This window comes from Microcaecilia unicolor, chromosome 13, assembly GCF_901765095.1.
Source record: "Microcaecilia unicolor chromosome 13, aMicUni1.1, whole genome shotgun sequence".
NCBI classification, from domain to species: Eukaryota; Metazoa; Chordata; class Amphibia; order Gymnophiona; family Siphonopidae; genus Microcaecilia; species Microcaecilia unicolor.
Genome location: NC_044043.1, coordinates 53,496,118 through 53,523,716, shown reverse-complemented (window position 1 = coordinate 53,523,716; position 27,599 = coordinate 53,496,118). Strand labels below are relative to the sequence as shown.

The 27,599-nt window shown below is 43.0% G+C and overlaps 1 protein-coding gene across 1 annotated transcript in view; it reads left to right on the top strand.

Moving 5' to 3' along the window:
* AKAP10 (A-kinase anchoring protein 10) overlaps positions 1–27,599 on the top strand; it is an 80,980-nt gene that overhangs the window by 36,197 nt on the left and 17,184 nt on the right. The window contains 10 exon segments of the mRNA XM_030185772.1: positions 4,546–4,575; positions 4,578–4,598; positions 4,601–4,642; positions 5,589–5,673; positions 11,624–11,698; positions 11,700–11,745; positions 12,369–12,505; positions 18,489–18,633; positions 20,134–20,310; positions 21,700–21,809. Of these exon segments, the coding sequence (XP_030041632.1) occupies positions 4,546–4,575; positions 4,578–4,598; positions 4,601–4,642; positions 5,589–5,673; positions 11,624–11,698; positions 11,700–11,745; positions 12,369–12,505; positions 18,489–18,633; positions 20,134–20,310; positions 21,700–21,809 (868 nt within the window).

Genomic DNA, 27,599 nt, shown 5'->3' with positions numbered 1-27,599 from the left:
TGAGGAGTTGCCCCTAAAGGATGCTGGGAGGAATATGCACATGGATTCCAAACCTCCCTAGCACTGTCATAAAAGGCCCGATGCCTTTTATGACAGTGAGACAATCCATAGTAAAATATTTACAATATTTCAAAGCAAATTATAAATTAACATAAGTGGAGATATAGCCTAGTGGTTAAAGCTGACAACCAGGGCAATAACGGTTCCAATTCCACTGTTGCTCTTTGTGATCTTGGGCAAGTCACTTAGGGGTCCTTTTACTAAGCCGCGTAAGTGTCTACGCGTCTAAGCGTGCCCAATGCGAGCCAAAATGGAGTTACCCCCTGACTACTGCATGGCTCTTCTGGTAATTTCATTTTTGACGTGCATCCAAAAAATATTTTTGGGCGCATGTAATGGACGCACACCAAGTGGCAATTAGCGCAGATAGGTCATTTCTGCCCGGTTACCGCTTGAGTCTTTACTGCTAGGTCAATGGCTGGCAGTAAGGTCTCAGACCCAAAATGGACTCACGACAATTTTCATTTTGCCATACGTCCATTTTTAGCAAAAATTAAAAAAAAGGCCTTTTTTTTACAGGCATGCTAAAAAATGGATTGGCACACACCCAAAACCTGCACCTACACTTCCACAGGCCATTTTTCAGCGCGCCTTTGTAAAAGGACCCCTTAACCCTCCATTGCCTCAGGTACAGACTTGGATTGTAAACCCTCTGGGGGCAAGGAAATACCTAGTTTATTCCAAACTAATAACAAACTGCTTTTCTGCATTAACTCAAAGTGACAACTTCCATAGAGTGGGACCAGCTGCAGAAAACATTCTCTTCCAAGTACTTGCACAAAAAGAAAAACTAAAACAAACCCTTTCTAGGGGTCTATTTCGTAATCTTTTTCTGTGCCTGCCTTTATTAGTTTCTGTCTATGTGTACTATGTAGTAACAGACTAAAAAATACAGATACAGTCAGTAAAGAACCCCAGTGGTGATTAATCTTCCATCTAGTAATTGGTTTTGCAATTTCCATGTTTTCTTCACTTACACCTACTGGCAGAGGTTCCTCAACAGAGCAATCTTGTACTTGCAAGGAAGCTTCTGCATGTAAGTTATGAATGTAAATTTCACCACAGACCCCGTAGCAATGTATCGGCTCATTATCTACTACTATTGTTTTGCCTGAGGTGCCAGCAGTTGGGTCTTGCATGAGGCGCTGACTTTACAGTAGAAAAGGTGAAAATTCTGTTTATTTATTTATTTATTGCATTTGTATCCCACATTATCCCACCTATTTGCAGGCTCAATGTGTCTTACATAGTTTTGTTAACATAGTCATTGCGGCTTCAATGTGGCTTACATATTTTGTTAGCAAAGTCATTCCAGGGTGACAGATACATTTAATATTGTGTTGAGGTTAGGTAAGAGTAGGAGGAAGAAGAAAGGGGTGATTAGGTAGTTATAGTCGGTGAGTTATCGTGGCTGAGTGGGTTGTCAGGCGGATTTGTGTGAAATTCTGTTGATTACAAGTTAAAGTGGACATTTCTAAACCAGAACTTTCCAAACCTGCTTTGGGGACCCCACAGCCAGTTGGTTTTCAGGATCTGCACAGTGAATTGTATGAAGAGCAGGCGGTAAAAGTTGCATGCACTGGAGACTCAGTATATGAAAATGTATCTTCTGGATATCTTGAAAATCACAACTGACTGTGTAGTCCCCAGGACAGATTTGGGAAGTCTGGTTTCAACAGGCTCCCAGAAACCAGTTATTGTTAAGCTCAGCATAAAAGACTACAAGTACTCTTTAATTTGAAGGGTATTGCACAAAAATCAAATTTCGACAAAAGCAGTTCTTGTATTTAGATTTTTTCCCTGTGAATGCCATCATTTACAGGTTATATTATTGTTTAACTTTGGGCCCTGTTTACAATTCCTTTGGGCACCTACACAGCGTGTGCTAATGAACACTAGCGAGCCTTTGTAATAAACAGGGCCCTTTGTTACATGTCATCAAAGCATTGTCAGAATAACAAAAATAATGTGAAGACTACCATCTAAAATTTCTTGACATTTTTTGTCTAAATATTAATGTCTGATTAATAATGCAATAATTGTGCTAATAAAAGAAACAGTTGATATCCTAAATTCATTTCATCTGCTGAACTGTCTTTAGTTACAGTCTGCTGGTAGAAGTCTCTGTGGGCTTCAGGAACATATTTCTGGACATCTTTCACCTTTGCCACCTTTTAGTGGAACAGGTCCAGATTTATTGTGCATTCTAGAAATTATGTTTTTATATTGTATTACATCACACTGTATAAAAATGCTAAAAATTTCATATCCATGTCATATTATAGTACACATCACAAAAATAGTACTTAATACAACTCATTTGTGCAAGAGCCTGTTAAGTCCACTTACTGCCAGCTGCAGCTTCTTGGTTTCCCATTTTCATTTCGGAGTCGACGCCATTTGACATCTGATTTTGTCACCATTCCTTTCAAATACAGATTCTGGGTGATTTGAGCTCCAATTTTGTTGAAAGGAGTATTTCTTGCTTTTGGTAATTTTAAACCATCCATACAGCAGAGTTTGCAACCACAATGAGGACCAGTAGACTTCTGTGATATTTTCTGTCCTTTTTCCATTCACAAATGCCGCTCCTTTTCCAGATTTAATTTTTGTTACAGCTTGTTTCAAGTTGCTGTCATCACGCTTTTTTTTTTTTAGTATTTTGGCAGAATAATTCGACATTTTCACTTATGGCCGCCATGCTCGAAAACATAAAGGATTTTCTTTGCTTTGCAGTGATAGGTAGGGTAGCATACACATGCTTAATAAAAACACCTATTACTATGCAAAGCTATCACTAAAATTAATTAAATTAACCTAAATTAGCTCTTTAAAATTAATTATAACAGTTGTTAGCAAATACAAAAATATTGTGCATGCGAAGTGATTATTAGGAAATTTTGCTTTTTGTTTTTGTTTCTTTGTTTCTTTTTCCTGTGGAATTACCAGATTTTGCACAGACAGATACGATAAAAATTTTCAGTGGCAAATATGAGGACTTGACGTGTTTTTCAGTAAAAGTAAATAAGTAGATAATGAACAGCCATATTAAAAATATATCGATAAGAAAATCTCAGTTGATCCCTAAAGTGGACTTACCAGGATTTTGCACAACACCCTTCATTTTACTTCCAGCATGTGCATATTGCATTCTGTTTTATATTGGATGCTGCAGAGGTAATTACCCAATCTGCCTCTTTCAAAAGTATACATGCCTTGGTATTCAAGGTAGTGACTTTTAGGTTGTATTCTTTTATTCAGCTCTTAAAAACATAAGAATAGTTATTCTGGGTTAGACCAGTGGTCCATCTAGCCCAGTATCCTACTTCCAACAGTGGCCAATCCAGGTCACATGTACCTGGCAGAAACCCAGATAGTAGCAACATTCCATATTACTGATCCCAGGGCAAGCAGTGACTTCCCCCATGTCTATCTCAATTGCAGACTATGAACTCTTCCTCTAGGAACTTGTCCAAGCCTTTATTTAAACCCAGAGCTTAACTGTTCTTGAGTGAAAAAATATTTCCTACTATTTGTTTTTAAAATTATTTCCATTTAATTCCATTGAGTGTCCCCTGGTCTTTGAAAGAGTGAAAAATTGATTCACTTCTACCCATTCTACTCCACTCAGGATTTTGTAGACCTCAATCATATCCCCCCTCCTCAGCCATCTCTTCGCCAAGCTGAAGAGGCCTAACATCTTTAGTCTTTCCTCATAAAGGGAGGCATTTAATCCCCTTTATCATTTTGGTAGCTCTTCTATGAGCCTTTTCTAATTGCGCTAAATCTCTTTCGAGATACGATGACCAGAATTGAACACAATACTCCAGGTGAGGTCGCACCATGGATTGATAGAGGCATTGTAATATTCTTGGTCTTATTGTGCATCCCTTCCTAATAATTCCTAACATCCTGGTTGCATTTAATGTTTCATGGGATGTTACTGGAGAGTGGAGGGAAGGATTCACTGCTCTTTAGCTGGGTAGTGTCTGCTTAAGTAATGATGAGCTAAGCAGAGGCGAGTGGCATTTTCACTGCCTCAGAGTATAGCTTTCTGATTCCAGGAGGGATCTGTGAGTGCCTATGTGGAAATTACAGTATTGAGATTAATAGAAAGCTCTTTAAATTCTGTCTTCAGAGAAGAGCTTAAGCATTATTAAGGATGTCCCTCTGTTGTGTGACTGTAGGTGTGCTCAGACACTGGCAGTGCTACTGGAGGCACATATCAGAGGAAAGGTGCTATGCTATTTGAAGGACTTATTTCCAACCCCTTCTTAAGTCCAATGCAACTAATATGGATTTAGTGGGTTTTGGAAATAAGTCCTTCATTTGCTTTTCCAGTAGCACGTTAAAGGAACTTGGGAAGTAGGAAAAATAATGTAATGTATTTGATTGTGAATGGAATTTTTTTTTTTTTAGCAGTCTCTGTCACCAGATGGCAGACCTTTTTGGGCTCTATTCTATTCTTTATTTTCTTTGTTGTAGGTATAGAACGAGATGCTGTTAATACTTTTACCAATACATTTCCCCTGATGCTGCTAACCAATACCTATTACCGAGTCGATGAGAATCGACATAGTAGGTAAGACACATTTGATGGACATTGCACAATTAACGTCCTGATAGGTCTGAAAGTTAATAGAGGAGAGAATGATTGCAGGATATTACCAACCCTGAGGGAAGCAGGAGGGATAACAAGCGCACATCTTTATTTTTGTCTTGATACAAATCAGGGTGACATGCTAAGACCCAAAATGGGAAGAGTGGAGCCAAAACAGAAACAGGCAGACGTCTTGGTGGTGCTGCTGTTGGAATTGTGCTGTATTCTAGGTTCCTATTTATATCTGGGCTTCTCATGAAGAACATGCTGACTCAGTGCCTGCAGTCATCCTGGGGGAGAGCACAGCTGAAGACTGCTATTATAGCTGGTCAGATTATTTAGGGATGTGGCTGTTGGGAAAGCTGTCCCACTCTTTCTGTTAGATGACAGAGATGGAAGCTTATTCATGGTACTGGTACCTCTTACTGTGTAGAAGTGTTAACAATATATGCATACATCTAATTATTTTAGAAAAATGATGGTCCTGTAATGACAGATATGAAGAGAGCGAATATGAAGCATGTAAGACTCTTGGAGCTTTACTTTTGTAGATGTTTTAATCTATACAAGATTTTGACTTCTAAAGGTTTTTGCATAGCCTGCAGTGGAGCAGTCTGTCTGCTTTTTACCTTACTCAAAGCTGCACAATATGAGATCCAGTAACTTGACTGTTCACTAACCTATATTATAATTGCTGGTAATTGACAATGACTCCCTGATAGGAGTCAGGTGAGGAGAGAAGCATGGATTGACCAAAAAACATAGGATAGAATATGTTTTAACTCCTACCGTACTGCTCAGTATGATTTTCATTTCTATATCGAAAGACATTGAGTAGGTGTTAGGTTAGTGACTTGCAACAGGATGTTGCTATGTATAGCAGTGCTGTTCTTTGGCTTTATTCACATTTCCCTTCTCTCTTTTGCAGCTAAAATATGTGGAGAAGATGGACAAGTGGACCCAAACTGTTTTGTTACAGCACAATCAATAGTATTTCATGCCATGGAACAAGAGTAAGTTGATGGAATGACTTTTGCCAGGTTGAGTAAGTTTTATTAATGCTTTATTGTCATTATAACTCACAGAGGAATGTTGATTGTCTAAAGCAAGAATTAGAGGCAATTGTAAACATAAAGGCAAAAAATATGCTTTCTGTGCAGAAAGACTCTTATAAGTAGATATAATTTTGGCTTCAGAGTATTTTTCTATTCTTGTTTGCAATTGATATTCTAAGACTGATATATTTGACTAGCCAAGTAAATTTGAGAAACTATCAAAGCGGTGTGATTCAGGTACAAGTAGGTATTTTCTGTTCCTGGAGGGCACAATGAGGGTTAAGTGATTTGTTCAAGATAATGAGGAGAAGTAGCAGGATTTGTATCGGACTTCCCTGTTTCTTAATCCTCTGCTCTAACTGTTAGGCAGCTACTCTACTGTGACAGATCCCAAAGAGTATGTGTATTTTTTATCACTCTGAAAGATAAGTGGGATTTTCTGAAGTCTACTGGATAATACTTTTTCCTCCAAAACTTGTCCAAGCCCACTTTAAACCCATTTTTCTCAAATTTGTTTTAAATCTGCTACTTATAAATTTCATAGCATGTCTCCAAGTCCTAATACTATTTAAAACAGTAAAGAGCCATTCCTTATTTAATCTGATTACTCCATTTGTGATTTTACAAACCTGTATTATAGTAACCATTTCTTCAGGATGAACATTGCTAACCTGCTTAGCCTTTCCCAATGGTTTGGTTGAACTAGAAATCTTTGCAGAGGCATTATGGTGGTTTTGATTTTATTCCCCATTCCCGAGATCTTTTTCTGGGTGGTGGCTCCTAATATCAAACCCATTTGCGGTATGGCATACCAGAACTTCAGATCTTTCAGATTTATGTCCAAATCAATGTGAGAAAACACAAAGTAATGCAAAAGCCCCCAATATTGTATCAAAGATCTATCTTTTCAAAGAATGTATTTTTCATTCTACCAATCCTGGAAGCATTCCTTCAGACTGACTGTGGGCCCTTTGGCTGCTTTTCTCAGACTGTGAACCTAGGTATGTTTTTCCAAAATCTTGTAGGTAGATGAGGTTGTGGTTGCCATTTTTAAGCTGCAGCCGCCAGGGTCAGGATCTTGTGGGTTTTGCTTCTACTACTACTACTACTACTTAATATTTCTAGAGCGCTACTAGGGTTACGCAGCGCTGTACAATTTAACAAAGAGAGACAGTCCCTGCTCAAAGAGCTTACAATCTAATAGACAAGTGAACGGTCGGGTCCGATAGGGGCAGTCAAATTGGGGCAGTCTGGATTCACTGAACGGTAAGGGTTAGGTGCCCCATTTAACTACTGGACCACCACGGAAGTAAAGGATAGACTCAGGGAGGGGAGATTGAGGTGGTTGGGACAGGTTTGGTGGGTTGTATTGTGGGGGGGAGTCAGGGAGGGAGGGGAGAATATGGTGAGAGGGGTTGGGACACAGGTGGGAAGCTTCTGTTCTTTTGGAGAAGGGTATGAGAGAGAGGGGAGAACATGGACTGCTACATGCTGGTACCTGTAAGCTATGAAAGTGCTGGCTGTTATTCAGTGCCCACACCCGCATAGCTAAATGAGCATAGTTTGGACTGCTTGTTGAGCTATCTCCCTGCTTAGCAGTGTAAGCACTGACACTGAATATTGCCGGCACCCACATAACTGCTACCTCCCCCACCCCCACTCTGCCCCCGTAATGCCCCTTTCCTGCCTGGTTACAAGATGGCCGGATAGTGCCAGTTATGCAACAGCACTGCCTGGTTAAGTGCCGCTGGGCAGGAGCCTCTTCCTCCTGCTTAAATCACCTTGGATATTGGCCCCATACTGACCAAATCTGTTTCCATACATGAAATAATCTTGGGCTATCACATCACTCCCACTTGGGAAAGCAGTAGGAATAAATGGTGTTTCTTCTAAATCTTATAAAGTGTTTTGCAACCTGCTAATGGATTCATTTACATGTATATTTAACTGTTTAGGGCAAGAGGAGGTACCACCATACTCGCTATGGGTAGCTGGAGTCACAGTTTTTAAACAGGGCCAAGAGCCAAGCTAATTGTGGTTCTTATAGGCCAGTATTGTTAAGAGGTGTCTAAGATTTTGACACAACGTTTGGCTGATGGATCCAATTTAAAATATTGTTTCTCATGGATTAGTTGAGGCATAAATTGGGATTCATCCCAGGTTACCACACCTCAGATGATATAAGAAGGATAGAAAGTTTGATTGAGAGCTAAACATGAGAGGCATTTGATGCTATTTTTAGCAACAGATACAAAAAAGGCCTTTGATAGTTTTTTGGCCCTCTTTGTTTAGAATTTTAGAGAAAGTGGGTCTGGCTAGGAGATATCTTCAGTGGTTGAGGGCCTTATGTAAGAGCCCTCTAGCTGCAGTGGCTTTCAACTCAGTCCTCAGGGACCACCTGGCCAGTTGGGTTTTTAGGATATCCACAGGAGAGGTTTGCCTTCTTGGTATGAAACCTCATGTAAATTCTTTGTCTATATCCAAACAACTATGCTCATATTTGAAAAACTTTATTAAATATTCAAACCACTTGAGTTAAAAAGCAATTGAGATATTCTCACTTGGACTTATCACAACTACCCAATTACTGTAAAACATTAACACTCTAACATGACTAGTACAACATATTTGCCTGACTCATAATTTACTCCACAAACACTTGATCTGTTGATAGCATACATATGGTGTCCACACCCAATCCTGATCAGAAATGTACTTATCCAATACTGGTCCTTCCTAAAGTAATTCTTGTATGTTATATCAGTTGACCAGTGTCAATATGGTGAAATCCTCCAGGATTGGGAACTTGAAAAACCACCAGGTGTTCCATACATATACCAGGCTAGTTGCACTTCGATATTTCAAGTCAGTAGAACCAAAAATTCCAACTGGAATCCATGCAATACTTTTACTATCGAACTGTGGATTCTGGTCTACATGTGTGGAGAGAAGAGTGGCAGGGTTCACTGTTCCTAAAACTATATTTGCTCTTCTTTCTCTTTCCCTTCATTTTCTTATTCTTTGGGGATATTCTAGAAACCCAACCCTGAGGACTAGGTTGAAAACCACAGTGTGAGGGTGAACGGGGGAATAGGGAAGCATTTGAGTTAGAGCAGGGCACAAGGCAAGGATGCCCTCTATTCCCTGTTGACGGTGAGGGAAGCTAGTTACAAGATACTGTATCATTGTTTGAGGATGGCATTCTTAGCATGCTGACAAACCCCAAACCCAATGAGAATGCTGGCTACCTTGATTGAGGGTTTGGAAACTTTTTAGAGAGTGTTGAGGTTTAAGATGAGCATATCTAAATAATAAAGACTAATACAAAGACTGCTAATATAAAACAGCATAACTGATCAAATCTAATATCTACATTAATAAAACCACAGAAAGTTTCAGTAAACAACATTTTTGAGTTTCCCCCAACCACCACTTCAACTCCTATTTTAAAGAACCCAGACCATCTCCCATCAATAGCTTCCAGCAATAGCTGGCCAACACAGCCTACTCGAAGCCCCCAACTTTCTTCCATTTACACTAAATGTGAGATTCTAAATGTTAATCTCTCTGATGACATGATCAAGAAGGAAAAGTGTCCTTTTAAATGGCCTGTCACACATTATTTATTTAACATTAGACTTGGATTGCATATATGTGATGAATTATTCCCCTTTTCTGTGAGCTAGAGCATTGGGTGGCTTGAATTTGTCTTGGCCAGGGAGAGTAAATGCACTGAAGATGATGATTGCTGCCAGATATGGTTACCTGTTTGTGGCACTTTCCCTTGCCTGTTCCAGGGAAAATTTCCAGCTATTGCATGCAAGGTTTTTGCTTGTATTTGGAAATGGCAGCCACCAAGGTGAGCAGGCTACTGTTTTGGATGAGATTCAAGGAGGGATGGCAGTTTTGAACTTCCTGATTATTATCAGGCCACTCAATTGAGGGCATTTTTAGAGTGGAAGAAACATAAATGTAATCGATAGGTGGATTTGTAGCAAGATTCTATAGGTACTATTCCTTTGTGGGCTAAGTGGTATGGCTAAGCCTGGGAAAAGGCAAGTAATCTCTTTACTGAACTATCACTTGAGATCTGAACAGGAGATTGTTGACTGGCAAGACATTTGTGAAATCCCTCTCCTCTTCAGTACATTAGGAGTTTTCCCAGGGTAAGCTGGACCGTTTTATAGCAAAGGGCAGAAATCTGGAGTATAAAGAATTGGTAACAAAAGTTTGATTTAGAGGGGAGATAGAATCAAGTCCCACATTCTTAAAACCATGGAGCTGACATTATAGTTAAGAGTGAAATTTTGTGGGTCACATTTGACAGATATTAATCTCAGAGGGAGGAGATGGTGAAGTGGGAGATGAGGGATTTATATGAGAACTGGTTTTGCACTTTTGATTCTTGCTGGTTTTACTTGAGTGTGTTAAAAAAAAAAAAAAAAAAGTTAAGTAAAAATAATATAGAGTTGTGTTGGATTTGAGTAAAGAGGAGTTGTCATGAGAACTGCACTAAGTACAGGCTTGATTAAAGGAAGGTATCCCACATATATGCTGCATGGCAATCTCAACCCACATAGATGCCTAAGAGTTTTGTTTTGTTTTTTAAGAGGTGGGAGGAAGACTTAGGCCAGATCCTTGGAAAAAAAATGAGTGGGAAAATTTGACTGCTTTTAAGGGTTTCTGTCAAGCAGGCATTGTGGAGATGGCTATAAAATGCTTAGGTGGCACTAGACCCCCAAGAAATTAGTAAACTTTTTGGATCTGGCAACACTGAATGTAGCGCAGTATGGTCAGGGTGGGGACTGTTAAGTGTATTTGATGAACCTGCCTAAAGATTCAGATACTTTGGGATGAGGTGGTGGGATTTGTGGGAAATTATTATGTAGTCTAAAGAGCTCAAGCAAATAGAATCACTGCTTGCTAATTGGCCTATCCTGAGGCAGAGGAGGAGAGCTCTATCGATCACATATGTACACAGCTGCAGACCGAATACTACTGATGGCTGAATGCTGGTAACAGCCGGAGGTTCCAGCTAACTGAGGGCTGGACCACGTGACGACAGTTTACCAAATAAGTGGAGAAGTTTCAAAAGTGTAGGAACCTTTTGGGACATGGTGGCAACGCAAGGAACAGTGTAAGAGGCCTGTCTTTTGAGAATTCCCCATTGAATAAAATTATAAAAGGGAACCCCTGAGGTGGTAGAGAGGAGAGGAAAGAGGTGTATGTTGATAGCTGGTTTTCAAGAATGAATAATGATGCTATGGATAAGGTTACACCTTGTCTTGTGCTTATCCTATGCTTGTGTTTATTTTGCTGTATATGACATGGTATAATTGTAAGGTGTTTGAACTTATGAATAAAATGCAAGTTTGTAAAAAAAAAAGAGGTCTGAAACTCACACAAAATATAATGGACCGTTTCTGTAATTTGTAACCGGTAATTGTCATTTCACCAACAGTGCTAACATGTCTGATATCCATTCCTTGCATGATATCAGTATAGTAAGCTGTTCCAGTACTTTCTGACAAAGCTTCTGCAGAAATTACAATATCATTGCAGTTTGATTAGTATTCTATTTGCTTGCCACAGTTTGTAATGGTTTTCAATACTGCCACAGATGCACAAACCAGAGAAGGGACCTTGATGTTGCATTTTATATTGCCAAGATATGCATACAAAAAAGACTGGCATTTCTATGAGTCAGATTAAGAAATGTGTGTTGTTTTGATCCTATAATTATGTTAATCACTAAAAATAATTGTTAAAAACTCTGGTTGGTTACTTCACCTGCAATCCGGGAGTAGCCTTGTTAATGTTGTGGCTTATCACATGACACCAAAAAAACTGTCCTACTGATATGAAATCCCCACATGTACCTCGCTTATTTGTTCCCACTCTGTGGCAGGCACTTTAGCGAGTTTCTCCGAAGTCAACATTTCTGTAAATACAGATCGAGGGTGCTGACAAGTGGAACGTGTACCGGCCGATATACTTTTCTGTGAATCGGCACTCTTTTATTTCTCCGAGGTAAAATACTTCTCCTCAGTGTTTGTGCTCGCAGGCATGTGAGAATAGCCTCATCTCTCCAGATCGTCTGAGTCCACATTTTAAAATTCAGAAATTATGAAAATATTCGTATTAATGTACTAGTGTGCATGCTACTGTACCATTTAGAGACATAGAAAGATGACAGCAGGTAAGGGCCGAATGACCCATCCAGTCTGCCCATCCTCAGTAACCACTAACTCCTCCTTTTTCCTAAGAGATCCCACGTGCCTGTCCCAGGCCTTTTTAAATTCTGGCACAGTCCTTTTCTCCACTACCTCCACCGGGAGGCCATTCCACGCACCCACCACCCTTTCCATTGAAGAGTATTTTCTTAGATTCCTCCTAAGCCTATTTCCACTTAACTTCATCCTATGCCCTCTATAAACATTCACATTTACAATAGATGAACTTATTGAAAATAATTTTTCAACATAAAACTTAGTCTCCTGGCACTCATCCAGATAGCCCAATTCCCACATGATTTTGGCTAGGAGTTCACAAGTGATGTCAGTTTTTACCATTTCATATTCTCATTCTTTGTGGGTGACCTTTGTAGGGCACACTGCATGTGCTGCTTAGTAACACAATTTTTGCTTTTCTAGTATATGGAGAAGGAGGATGCCGTCAATGTTTTACAGTTCTGGTTGGCAGCAGACAACTTCCAGTCTCAGCTTGCTGCCAAGAAAGGACAGTATGATGGACAAGAGGCACAGAATGATGCTATGATCTTGTATGACAAGTGAGTAGCTCTGGTAGCTGTCTGCTTTCCTGTCAAGTTTTCTGCACAGCTGTTGCCCTCATCTTTTCCTTTGGAGCTAGTTGAAGGGATCTCTAGTGCTAACTTCCTACACTGCAGTTATATATTATTTCTGTGCTGCACACAGTTAATCTTAAATACCAACACCCTCCAACCCCCAGTATGTTTTGTGATGAGAATATTACAATGTTGGTGAAAGAAATGTATTTTAATTTTATAATGCATCAAGAGTATGTTACTAAATATTATGTTAACAAATGGGGAAAGGATGAAGAGCATGGTCAATGGAATTCTTTCCAACCCCTTGTATGTGCTTGACTCTGTGTCCCAGACCTGGAAGGAGGAGATGTGCGATAGTTTGAATGGAGCAGTATACAAACATTCTATTGGCTTGAAAATAATAATAAAATGAAATCAAATGCAATGATATATTGAACAAATAAATGTCACTATCACCAAAGGAAGTCCCCATATGCGAGGGAGTTGCCAGAGATGAGTTGCGATCAACAGTTGTTTCGCAGCCTTAAAAAACACTTAAGGAGGGAAGAGGAGAAATTATGGAAAACATCTCCAAGCTCCATGGTGATGTTAGAGACATTGTAAGGCAAGAAGAGAAAGGGAACTGCATGTTGAAGAGCAAGAGGAGTTATTGTTGGACTAGAGAACCAGATGGTAGCATTGGAAAAGCAGAAGGCTGAAATGGCAGACAAAATATGAAAATCAGGAAAAAAAGGTCAAGGCGACAGAATTTGAGGTTTGAGAGGATTTTGGAAACTGCAGAGTTCGACTGCAATGAGATCTCCCATGCCAGAAAATAGGATTTGGGTCTGTATTTGTAGATCAGCTATGACTTATGTATAATTGCCCCAACGCCTGAGTGAAAGCAAATGAGAATTACTTTGATTTCTTTAGTTTGTTGAGGAGTATGAGGCAGGGGTGTCCTCTGTCCCCCCTGCTGTTTGTGCTCACGATAAGAGCTGCTAGCAGTGAGGATAAGAATGAATGCAGTCATAAGTATTGAAGCTAGGGGAACAGATTACTCTTTGCCAATGATATATCATTTACGATCAGCCACCCACATATCACATTGCCGTTGTTAATATAGAAAACGAATGACTCAAATGAAAATGAACCATGAATGAATATGGAAGGTTGGATGTTTGAAGTCAATATGAATAAATCTGAAATTTTGAAAAATTTCCTTTCAGATGGGCACGAAAAGCAATTTTGAAGTAATTTTTCTTTCAAGTGGGCTAAGCTAAGTATCAAATACCAAGGAATTCAAATTGGGGTTGACCATTCAAAATTGAATCAGATCAATTATAGCTCACTAATGGAAGCATTGTAGAAGGGAATAGATGGGTGGCCCAGACTGAATCTTTCGTTTATTGGTCATATAAGTACCAAAATAGTGGTCCTGCCTAAACTACTGAACTTGTTCCAGTCCCTACTGCTTAGAGGTACCAGAAGGCTAAATTAGAGAACTATAAAGGAAGGTCTTCAGGTTTACTTAGAGATATAGACCCCCAAGGGTGGCTCTGGTGATGTCACAGCCAAAAAATCAGGGTTTGGCAGTTCCAGATCTCGAGAAGTATTATAAAGCAGCACAGCTGAGAGTATTAATGGACTGACATAAAGAGATAAGGATGCAAATGATTACTATAGAATGTGCAATGGTGGGAGAAAGGGTAGAAGATTGACGTGTGTAGCCTGGGAGCCTACGAAGCTAAGTATAATAAGGAAAGTCAGAAGTCATATATTTTTACACTGTGGTGTGGAAACTAATCATCCTAATAAATAAATAACATCTTATTGAAACACAGAGATTGCAAGTTTCTACAGATTTCTTTAATCAGACCTTAATTAAAATTGTTAATCTGTGTACCTATTAATTTGGGTCAAATAAAAGCCATACTTTAATTCCCAGTAAAAGTTCGATTCACTGAGCACCTCTTGCTTATATAAGGCATAGCATTTGTAAGGGGAAAGAATAAGTCGTCCAGCTAGAAGTTGGAACCCTGGTTATGGAGTCCCTCAGGTTTCCTGACTCTCCCTATCTTTGTTTAATGTCTATCTCGGTCCTCTGGGCTCTTTTTTTTCTCAGTCGCAGGGTTCACTGTATTGTCCTATGCAAATGACATTTTTCTTTTATGTCCCACTTCAGAAAAGTTTTTTTTGTTTGTTTTTTTTTTGGGGGGGGGGGGGTATGTAAGCAGTATCCCTGGGATTCTATATATCGTGCATCTATTTCCACGTGGAAATCAAAAGTGTATTCCATAACAATGCATATAATTAGTTAACAGGCTAATCAGTGCTGATAATTGGATGCTAAGCAATTAGCACTAATTGGCTTTAATTAGAATTTATGTGCACTAACTAAGCATATTCTGTAACATGGTGTGCGTATCTTCTAAGTTGCTTAGATGAAAAGCGGGCATGGTTATGGGAGTGGAATGAACAGATCGTGGGCGTTTCTAAAATCTAGGCACAACGTTATAGAATACATGCGCTCCATGCTTAATTTAGGTTTTGGGATTTACACCAGGTTTTAGTTGTCATAATTGACTGTAACTAAATAGTCACGTGGAGCAGCACAAGCTGTATTCTATAACATATGCCTAACTTAAAGCGTACTTTATAGAATATGCTTTGATTTCCGCATGGATATTGAAGCATGATAGACAGAATCTAGCTCTATATGTACAACTACTTTTTCATTGTTTATGTAAGAGCTTTTATTTTTCTTTAATTTAAAAAAATTTAAAGGGGGAAAAAAAAGAAAAGTTTGAAACTCTAGCAACTTTAACAAATTATATTTCACTGGTAGATAAATAGGCCACTGATTATTTTCTGAAGCTAATTAAACAAGAAACCAAGATCCTATGGTTTGGAGACATTGATAGTATCCCAACTAAAACATTGGTGTTAACTTCACGAGAAAGCTTAAAGATAGAAGATCACTCAAAAGTCTTAGAGATTATTTTGGTCTCCAAACTTGACGTATGATATAGATAAATGCTGCAAGTAAAACGCTTTCTTTAAACTTGGGCAGTTGCGGGCAATTAGGTCTTCGTTACATCAATGTAATTTCAGGATATTGTTACAGGTGATACTTTTGCCTCAATTGGATTTCTGTAACTCTTTGTATTGTAGTGTTTCCATTAAGCTGCAGAAACGGTTACAAATGTTACAAAATACTGCAGCAAGATTGATTTTTGGGTTGGGCTGATTTGATAGTGTTTCACCCATTATGAAAGATCTTCAGTGGTTGCTGGTTCAACAGCATATCAAATTTTAAAATAATTTGCTTGATCTACAAATCAATGTATGCTTTGAATTCAGAAAGCCTAGGAGAGTTACTTGTAATATCTTTGGGTCAAAATCTTTGTTTCTCTCGAACTTTACAATTGGGTTACCCCACTTTAAAAAATATATATATATATACATTTAAAGTCTTTTTATGAAGGTTCTTTTTCATATCGAGGCGTGAGACTTTGGAATATGTTACCCATAAAAATGAATCGTTTATCACCATACCTGCTTTTTTGAAAGTTGTTAAAGGCTTATCTATTTGAAATGTAATAGGGTTATTAGCTTTTGATTTGTGCAATAGATAAAATGTGTAACCCTCTTTTGTTAAAAGCTTCCTGAACTGTGAACCGCCATAAATCCCTATTGGAAAATGTGAGGTATATAAGACACAAATAGATAGAAATTAAAAAGAATTGAAATGTTTGATTCTGTAACAAAATCACTGATCAGTAAGGTTTCTCCTTTCATCTATGCACTAATGCAGTGTAAGGAAGCAAGGCCACAATCCCAGTGGACTATTTTGAAATCTCTTTTCTCACTGCATAGGGTAAAAACAAAAAAGACAACTTTATAAATTGCTTGTAATGGTTGTAGGTACACCTATACAACCTTCTCTTAAGGTCCAGCAACTCCGTGTCCCCTCTCCCCTCACCTCCCTTTTGGTCCAGAAGCTCCCCTTTCCCACCTCTTATGGTCCAGCAGCTCATGTCCCCTCTCTTCTCCCCTTACTCCTGTTGTAGGCGGACTAGACATTTTTAAATAAATAAAATAAAAATATAGTCCAGACTGTGCAGGCAGCAAACAGTGTTTACAGGCTTTTAATTTCTGGCTGAAGTGAAAACCTTTAAGCGTGGTTTGCTGCCTAATCAGTCCAGGAAGGAGCACAGTGTCAGGGTTAGTGTAGCCATGTCTCCTCTGTTAGACTGTTGTCTGCTGCCTGAGCTCTCCTTTCCCAACTGCTTCCCTGAGGACTGAAGCTGCACTTCTTGGGGGGGAGGTGGGGCTGAAAAACTGCTGGACCATAGGAGGGAGGAGGATAGAGGGGACACGGGGCTACTGGACCATATGGGGGGAAGAGAAAAGACATAGAGCTGCTGGATCATAAGAGAAGGGGAAAGGGGGCACAGAGCTACTGCACCATAAAGGGATAGGGGACAGGGAGATGTTTGACAGTAGGGGTAATGGTGGGGGAGAAAGGTGACATGGAGCCGCTGGACTGTAGGACTGGGGGAGGGGGAGAGAGGGGACATGGATCTCCTGGACCATAAGAGGTGGGAGAGGGGAGCTGCTCAGGCAGCGGGCAACAGCCCGGCGGAGGAGATGTGGCTACACTAACCTGACATCGTGCTTATTCCTGGACTGTTTAGGCAGCAAACCTCGCTTACAGGCTTTCACTTCCACTAGAAATGGAAAAGCCTATAAGCACAATTTGCTGCCTGCACTGTCTGGGAAGGAACACGGTGTCATGGTTAGTGTAGCTGTGTCTTCTCCGCTGGGCTGTTTCCTGTTGCCTTCACTCTCCCTTCCCTATCACTGATGTTTCCCACTGGCTGGCCCGTGACACACTGATTTGAGAACCGCTGTGCTAAGATGATACTGATTCATTGAAACACTAGACAGCCAGCCTGAGAAAGGATCAACATTAGGGAGTCTGCTTTTGACAGATAAGGAGCCAGTATAGTACTTGTGAGTGCCAAGTTAACATAGTAAAGTGTGCAGGTCTTCTTGTGGTCCAGGCAGCTGGCTTTTGGAGGAGCTGTATCTGTGATCAGTGTGGCATTCATGCAGAGGGATACAAGCAGAAAACAGGGCAGTCTTGGTGTTTTACAGAATTAGAGGCATGAGTCTGGATTCTGAAAGTTTTTAGAGATCAAAAGGACTTTTGTTGGGACATGGGCCCTGAAAGTCAGTCTGAAATTTAGATTGATTTGCCTAATGCTTCCTCGCCTGTATCACTACCTTTGTTTGCTGTTGTCTTACTGGTTAAATGAAGCCTTGCATATGTGTTATTGGTTTAGGGTTTTTGATTTTCAATTGCTCTCTATAAGTCTTGTACCAGGTCAGCACTGCCCAGTGGGACACAGAGCTGTAATTTATAAATTCCTTGTTGTGGCTTCCGTGGTAAAGCATATCACCTTTAAAACATTCCACTAAATACCACAATACAGATAAAGCTATTACTCCTGCGTCGTGTTCCTGGCAAATGCTGTGTAAGAAAAGCAGCATATATGCTGTGTCCATCCCACAAGCATTCACAACCCATGGCAAATGACTACTGTAGCAGCAGAAGAAGCTGCAGTTTCCAAAGGAAGAAAAGATTAAGGAAAGCAAAGAAGTTCTAAGGTTAGCTGAGGCACTTTAGCTTCAAGTAAGAAGATAATGAAACATCCCAGCACAGGTAAGAAGGCAATTGCTAACCATCTGTGTCTAGCTAAACACGGGGTAAAATCTGGAATGTTTAAAATGACTCTGCACCATGAGTCTTTCAGATTTTCCTGAGCAAATGAGGTTACATGAAAGGTAGATAGATAGTAAATGATATGAGAGAGAGTTCCAAGTTTCTCAGTTCACTAAATATTGAGTTCTTGAAAGAGATTACAGAATGGAACAATCCAAAATACTAATACATGTGCTGTTTTCCTGAATTCTACAGATACTTCTCCCTTCAAGCCACGCACCCTCTAGGGTTTGATGATGGTGTGCGGTTGGAAATTGAATCCAACATCTGCAGAGAAGGTGGGCCACTTCCCGACTGTTTCACCACCCCTTTACAGCAGGCCTGGACCACCATGGAGAAGGTGAGGTGCTAACTTCTGACATGTCAGGTGATAGGCAATTCTTTTAAAATTGTTAGTCTTGGGAGGGGAGGGGAGAGGAATCCCTCAAGACCAACTGCAGCAAAAAAGTCAAGCCTCCATCAGAAATTAATCTTCACACAACATTACAACATCTAGAAGCATGCTTCTGCAAGACTAAACCTTTTTCAGGTAAGAATTGTGCATCTGATAGTTGTCACAAAAATGGTTTATCCATTCTTGTTCTAACTTTCATTTCTGAGAAGAAATTGGAATTAAATATTTGTATAAGTACTTTCCTTAGCCATGATTACCTCCCATGTCATAGCTAGTAAAGGACTGAAAAATTGCACTTGTAAATCATAGACTTGGGTATGTTGTATACAATCAGGCACTGTCCCTTTCAATAATGTAACAGAACTTTTATTCCATACAAATGGGGCTCTATCACTGGTGCCAGCGTACCTCAATATTGAATTCTTGAGCATGGTCACATTGTTCTTTTGTTAATATTTTGTTTGTACCTGTGAGATTTGCTGAAATATATTACATTTTGAAAATGTTCTGAAGATTTCTGTGAATTTTATTTCCCATTTACTGCAGATATTTTTCCACTTTATCATTTATTTTCTAAATGTATTGTAATGTGGGGCTTCACTGTTCCATGTCTTACTCCCTTCTCTAATCATGCCTAGTAAAATTCCAAGAGATCTCATGTGTGCAAGGTTTTTTCGTTGTGTGACCATAGTTCTGTCAGTTTCTTCCCTGAATTTTTGGAATCTATTACAAAGTTTCCAGTTGCATTGGGGTGTTGCAAACCAGAGTCCCCCATTCTATGAGAAAATCTGGAGGATTATAGGCTGGGAATGCTTGGCGTATTTCACAGATAAGTAAGATCTGTCCCGTCCCTGCAAGCTCTGTCCCCATCCCCACAGTTATTGCGGGTCCCTGTCCCCGTGTCATTCTCTACATACCACCTTACCAGTCAAAAGATCATTAAAATGGTTTACAATAAGAACATTACATTACCATACAGTACAAATGTTGGGTAGAATCCAACGAAAGAACAAAAATATAAAATTTAAAAAAACTTAAGACATGAAAAATTGGAAACTATAAAATAAAAAAGAGGATAATACAATCAATGACTATTCAAGATATGGTAGCACCTATCTGTCAACAATCTCTTAGACTAAGGACTTGGCACAAGAAAGCCTTGATTCATAAAATTTGTCTCTAATAATCCACAGAAGACAGTTTCACAGTACTAGAATGTTAGCTGCAGCAATGATATAATACCAGGATCAAAACTATACAAAATATACTGTCAAATGAAGAAGCAGGTGATCGAAGACAAGAGTGTGTAACTATGACTGCTGGTAGAAACCCTTCCTGATAAAGCAATTCGTTACTTTCTGTGTAATATGCACTCATGCCTCAGTCGCTTGCTAGGTTTCTTTCTCTACCATTTCACTAAGATAGCAGCACAAATTCTCTTTCTAGGTTTTTTTGCCTGGCTTCTTGTCCAGCAATCTGTATTACAAATACTTGAATGATCTCATCCATTCAGTGCGAGGGGATGAGTATTCGTGGGGGAGCATCACACTGCCTGGACAAGGCCCCAGTAATTCTCCTGACCATGAGTCTAGCACAGGCTCCTCCGATAGCTCAGGCTCACAGGTAAGAACCCCCTGAGCATGCTCTCTTAAATTGCTTTAGTATTTCAATATTTGTATCAGAATGATATTTGTATCACAATGACTAGTCAGAGCTTGAGATACTGCACTGTCTGATAAGGATTAGAAAAACAGTCAGAACTGATTAGTGATGGTTTGGAAATCAACATTTGTCTGCAGTAGTGTTGCAGCATAAAAGAGATGCAGCTAGAAGTACTGGGAATGGCTCATTCTGATGATGCATTGCTCCACTTTGTATATCTGTGCTGCTGCAACATGGCCATGAAAAAAAGTCAAACATTTCAGCATGGTGCAGTGGTGGTCTTGGAATGTTCACATTTTAATTAAGACAAAATATATTAACAAAAATGGCCACAGAGCTCAAAGAAATGTTCAGTGTAACTAAACAGGAGACGATGCATCCTGGAATAACCAGATTTATCAGTTTAGTTTTCAGATACCATTTTACTAACCATAGTAGTGTCCGTTTTAAACACCAGACAAATATATGCAAAGTTGTATCAACCTGATGCCTCTTCTGAATTTTTCCCTAGAGCAGAGTCATGCTAAAAGGAGTAATTACTCTTGACTGTAAAACCTTAGTGGCTGACATCAACAGAGAACAGGGCCATCATATTAATGTAAATTAATGAAAGATTCCATTTATATCTTCAGGCATTTGCAGACTGAACATTTACAGTTAATTTTAATCATTCATAAGAATAGCTAGGACTGAGCATAGAACACGCCACACAAAAGGTGCAGGGTAAATGTTGGAGTAGCCTAGTGGTTAGTGCAGCGGAGTTTGATCCTGGGGAATTGGGTTTGATTCCCACTGCAGCAACTTGTGACTCTGGGCAAGTCACTTAACCCTCCATTGCCCCAGGTACAAATAAGTAATTGTATATACTATGTAAACCGCTTTGAATGTAGTTGCAAAAACCACAGAAAGGCGGTATATCCCTTTTCCATTCCTATTTGACTTATGTCTGGATGGTGCATCCACTGCGTTTGATTTTGACTAGTGTGAGACGGGCTGTCAACAGGGGTGTAGCATACATAAAGGAGAAAGGGTCTCCCTCCCTAGATCTGAGCTCTGTAGTCAGCTGAGGAGTTGAGTATGGTAGGACTGAAAACAACCATAGCATAAGCTTATATTTATAATTGTGGGTGTATACAACATTGTATGTGTCTATGTTGCTGCTTCATTCATATAATTGTGGTATTGTTGAAATCTGTGGTGCAATTTCTGATTGATGGAAATAAATCATATTATGACAAGCAGCTATGTCTAAATATGTAAATACTGTTCAAAAAAATAAAGTAATAATTAACAGTTAAGTGCTAATAGTTTTGCTGCAGTAGACACTAATGTTAAAAATCTTTGTTGTAGGCTAGTGTCAAAAAGGCTAATGTTAAAATCCTGAAAAACTTTGATGAAGCAATAATTGTAGATGCTGCAAGTCTCGATCCAGAAAGTTTATATCAAAGAACATATGCAGGGTAAGGTCTGTTCACTCTCTGACACTTTCTTTCCACCTCAGACCTTTCTTGGATGTCTTTTTTATATAAGAACATAAGCGTTGCCATATTGGGACAAACCAAAGGTTCTTCAAGCCCAGTATCCAGGTCACAAGTACCTGGCAAGATCCCAAAAGAGTTGCCAGTCACTGGGCTCATAGAAAAATACCTTTATGATGTCTGATCAAAAATCTGATGTGGGGCAGCAGCGTAACAAGTTTATAAAGAGTAATTTCACTGCTATCTGGTAAACTGCACCTTTGCTGGCTCTCCCTGAAGAACTGTGCTCTCTATTCCCATCCCTTCTCCTCAGTCTCAGAAGACAATCCCATGCAGGACCTTGGACAGAACACTTTCAGCTTGTCAGGTTCTCTTTCCGTAATGTAGGACTTTCCAAATCTGTCCTGGGAACGCCATAGGCATGTAGATTTTCATGATATCCATAATGAATATGCATAAGAAATTTACAAATACTAGGTTTTCAGAGTATATAAATTTTCTCCGAGGACAAGCAGGCTGCTTGTTCTCACGACTGGGTGACGTCCGCGGCAGCCCCCACCAACCGGAAGAAGCTTCGCGGGGCGGTCCGCACGCAGGGCACGCCCACCGCGCATGCACGGCCGTCTTCCCGCCCGTGCGTGACCGTTCCCGCCAGTCTTTTCTTTTCCGTGCCTGAGGAGAGTCGTGCCGTCGCCGCTCTCCTTTTCGCAGCCCCGGAAAGACCGTCGCGTTTACGCGATTTTTGTTAATTTTTGTTTATTCTGTTGCCGCGCGCTCCAGTTTTTCTTTTTCTTTAAAAAAAAAAAAGAGCACGCGCTCCTTTTTCCCTCATTTCTAGCGAGGGCGTCGCATTGCGGCCTTGTGGCCGCGCGATCGATTTATTTTTCAAGGTGTGATTTCCGCCACCATCGACGACTTTAACTTCGCCGACGTGATTTTTCCGTCGATGTCCTCGAAGGTCCCGAGTGGATTTAAGAAGTGTGGTCGGTGCAGCCGGCCGATCTCGCAGACAGACACCCACGCTTGGTGCCTCCAGTGCCTCGGGCCGGAGCACAATATCAAGTCGTGTTCTCTGTGTCTCGGTCTCCGGAAACGGACTCAGGTTGCGAGGCAAGTTCTGCGGGACCGTCTTTTTGGAACTTGCGCCGGCCCCTCGACGTCGACCTCGACGGCATCGGTATCGACGCCCGGTCCTTCGGTACCGGTATCGATGCCCGACAAATCGGCACCGATGGCATCGACCCCAGGAGAACAGGTCCCGTCGGCCCGCCGGTCCTCCGGTGAGGGTAGAGGTGAGAGACCGCATGGGCAGTCGGCCCCGGTCACTCCTTCAGCCCATGGCCCTCGGGACCGAACCCTGTCTGACCCGGTTCCTCAGGACCTAGGGGGATCGACCTCCTCCTCCTCCATACCACCCGGCACCGGTGACGGGCACCGTAAGAAGGCAAAGAAGCACCGTCACCGGTCGCCCTCGACGCATCCGGCTCTCGGTACCGGAGAGGAGTCGACGCCGAAGCGTCCGCGTCGGGAGGAGAGGTCCCCCTCGGTAGTGGAGGTATCGACGCGTCAGGGTCCCAGCACTTCGGTGCAGTCTCCTGGACCCGAGCAGCTTCCGGCACCGACGCCTCTACCGGCCCCCACGTCTTTCCCGACAGCGGGCCTGGACGAGTGCCTCCGAGCCATCCTTCTGGGGATCCTGGAAGGGCTGATGTGCCAGGCTGTGCCGGCGCCGGGGGTGCTTGCGCCCTCGGCGCCGATGACTGTGGCGCCGGCGAGCTCTAGCCCGGTGCCGAGGCCGTCGACGCCGCCGCCGCTTGCGGCGCCAGTCTCGACCGCCACGCAGGTGGAGTCCCCGCCGACGCGGGAGTCCACCGCTCGACGACACCGAGGCCTTGGTGCCTCGACGTCGAGCCGGGCCCGGTTCAGGACTCAGCTACATGAGCTCATGTCCGATACCAAGGAAGAGGCCTCGTGGGGGAAGAGGAGGACCCCAGATATTTCTCCTCAGAGGAGTCTGCGGGTCTTCCCTCGGACCCCACGCCTTCACCAGAGAGGAAGCTCTCGCCCCCTTAGAGCCTCTCATTTGCCTCCTTTGTAAGGGACATGTCGATTTGCATTCCCTTCCCCGTGGTCTCTGTGGACGAGCCGAGGGCTGAGATGCTCGAGGTCCTCGACTATCCATCACCACCTAGAGAGTCCTCCACGGTGCCGCTGCACAATGTCCTCAAAGAGACACTGCTTCGGAACTGGATGAGACCATTATCTAATCCCACCATTCCCAAGAAAGCAGAGTCCCAGTACAGAATTCACTCGGACCCAGAGTTAATGCGGCCCCAATTGCCCCATGACTCGGCGGTCGTGGATTCTGCTCTCAAGAGGGCACGGAGTTCGAGGGATACCGCCTCGGCGCCCCCGGGGCGGGAGTCTCGCACTCTGGACTCGTTTGGGAGGAAGGCCTACCAATCCTCCATGCTCGTGACCCGCATCCAGTCATACCAGCTCTATACGAGCATCCACATGCGGAACAATGTGAAGCAACTGGCGGACCTGGTCGATAAGCTCCCGCCGGAGCAGTCCAGGCCTTATCAGGAGGTGGTCAGGCAGCTGAAGGCGTGTAGAAAGTTCCTGTCCAGGGGTATCTATGACACCTGTGACGTGGCATCTCGTGCTGCGGCCCAAGGTATAGTGATGTGCAGGCTCTCATGGCTGCGTGCCTCTGACCTGGACAACCGCACCCAGCAGAGACTAGCCGACGTCCCTTGCCGGGGGGATAACATTTTTGGTGAGAAGGTCGAGCAGCTGGTGGACCAACTGCATCAGCGGGAAACCGCCCTCGACAAGCTCTCCCACCGGGCGCCTTCAGCATCCACCTCAGCAGGTGGACGTTTTTCCCGGGCCCGGCAGGCTGCACCCTATTCTTTTGCAAAGCGTAGGTTCACCCAGCCGGCCCGAAGGCCTCGTCAGGCACAGGGACAGCCCCAGCGCGCTCGTTCTCGTCAACAGCGTGCGCCTAAGCAGCCCCCTGCGCCTCCACAGCAAAAGCCGGGGACGGGCTTTTGACTGGATCCACGGGAACATAGCTGCCCTCAAAGTGTCCGTACCGGACGATCTGCCGGTCGGAGGGAGGTTAAAATTGTTTCACCAAAGGTGGCCTCTCATAACCTCCGATCAGTGGGTTCTCCAAATAGTGCGGTGCGGATACGCCCTGAATTTGGCCTCCCTGCCACCAAATTGTCCTCCGGGAGCTCAATCCTTCAGCTCCCATCACAAGCAGGTACTTGCAGAGGAACTCTCCGCCCTTCTCAGCGCCAATGCGGTCGAGCCCGTACCACCCGGGCAGGAAGGGCAGGGATTCTATTCCAGGTACTTCCTTGTGGAAAAGAAAACAGGGGGGATGCGTCCCATCCTAGACCTGAGAGGCCTGAACAAATTCCTGGTCAAAGAAAAGTTCAGGATGCTTTCCTTGGGCACCCTTCTGCCAATGATTCAGAAAAACGATTGGCTATGTTCCCTGGATTTAAAGGACGCATACACTCACATCCCGATACTGCCAGCTCACAGACAGTATCTCAGATTCCGCCTGGGCGCACGGCACTTTCAGTATTGTGTGCTGCCCTTTGGGCTCGCCTCTGCCCCACGAGTGTTCACAAAGTGCCTCGTGGTGGTAGCGGCCTACCTACGCAAGCTGGGAGTGCACGTGTTCCCATATCTCGACGATTGGCTGGTCAAGAGCACCTCGGAGGCAGGAGCCCTCCGGTCTATGCAGTGCACTATTCAACTTCTGGAGCTGCTGGGGTTTGTGATAAATTACCCAAAGTCCCATCTCCAGCCAACTCAGTCTCTGGAATTCATAGGAGCTCTGCTGAATACCCAGACGGCTCAGGCCTTCCTTCCCGAGGCGAGGGCCAACAACCTCCTGGCCCTGGCTTCGAAGACCAGAGCGTCTCAGCGGGTCACAGCTCGGCAGATGTTGAGACTTCTGGGTCATATGGCCTCCACAGTTCATGTGACTCCCATGGCTCGTCTTCACATGAGATCTGCTCAATGGACCCTAGCTTCCCAGTGGGTTCAAGCCACCGGGAATCTAGAAGATGTCATCCGCCTCTCCACCAGTTGCAGCACTTCACTGCTCTGGTGGACCATTCGGACCAATTTGACCCTGGGACGTCCATTCCAAATTCCACAGCCCACGAAAGTGCTGACGACGGATGCATCTCGCCTGGGGTGGGGAGCTCATGTCGATGGGCTTCACACCCAGGGTCTGTGGTCCCTCCAGGAAAAGGATCTGCAGATCAACCTCCTGGAGCTCCGAGCGATCTGGAACGCACTGAAGGCTTTCATGGATCGGCTGTCCTGCCAAATTATCCAAATTCGGACAGACAATCAGGTTGCAATGTATTACACCAACAAGCAGGGGGGCACCGGATCTCGCCCCTTGTGTCAGGAAGCCGTGGGCATGTGGCGTTGGGCTTGCCAGTTCGGCATGCTCCTCCAAGCCACATACCTGGCAGGTGTAAACAACAGTCTGGCTGACAGACTGAGCAGAGTCATGCAACCGCACGAGTGGTCGCTCCATTCCAGAGTGGTACGCAAGATCTTCCGAGAGTGGGGCACCCCCTCGGTGGACCTTTTCGCCTCTCAGACCAACCACAAGCTGCCTCTGTTCTGTTCCAGACTACAGGCACACGGCAGACTGGCGTCGGATGCCTTTCTCCTCCATTGGGGGACCGGCCTCCTGTATGCGTATCCTCCCATACCTTTGGTGGGGAAGACCTTACTGAAGCTCAAGCAAGACCACGGCACCATGATCCTGATAGCGTCCTTTTGGCCCCGTCAGATCTGGTTCCCTCTTCTTCTGGAGTTGTCCTCAGAAGAACCGTGGAGATTGGAGTGTTTTCCGACTCTCATCTCGCAGAACGGCGGAGCGTTGCTGCACCCCAACCTTCAGTCCCTGGCTCTCACGGCCTGGATGTTGAGGGCGTAGACTTCACTGCGTTGGGTCTGTCTGAGGGTGTCTCCCGTGTCTTGCTTGCCTCTAGGAAGGATTCCACTAAAAAGAGTTACTTTTTCAAGTGGAGGAGGTTTGTCGTGTGGTGTGAGAGCAAGGCCCTAGAACCTCGTTCTTGCCCTGCACAGAACCTGCTTGAATACCTTCTACACTTATCAGAGTCTGGCCTCAAGACCAACTCCGTAAGGAATCACCTTAGTGCGATTAGTGCTTACCATTATCGTGTGGAAGGTAAAGCCATCTCTGGAGAGCCTTTGGTCGTTCGATTCATGAGAGGCTTGCTGCCGTCAAAGCCCCCTATCAAGCCTCCCACAGTGTCATGGGATCTCAACGTCGTCCTCACCCAGCTGATGAAACCTCCTTTTGAGCCACTGAATACCTGCCATCTGAAGTACTTGACCTGGAAGGTCATTTTCTTGGTGGCAGTTACTTCAGCTCGTAGGGTCAGTGAGCTTCAAGCCCTGGTAGCTCATGCTCCATATACCAAATTTCATCACAACAGAGTAGTGCTCCGCACCCACCCAAAGTTCCTGCCGAAGGTGGTGTCGGAGTTCCATCTTAACCAGTCAATTGTCTTGCCAACATTCTTCCCCAGGCCGCATACCCGCCCTGCTGAACGTCAGTTGCACACATTGGACTGCAAGAGAGCATTGGCCTTCTACTTGGAGCGGACACAGCCCCACAGACAGTCCGCCCAATTGTTTATTTCTTTTGACCCTAACAGGCTAGGGGTCGCTGTCGGGAAACGCACCATCTCCAATTGG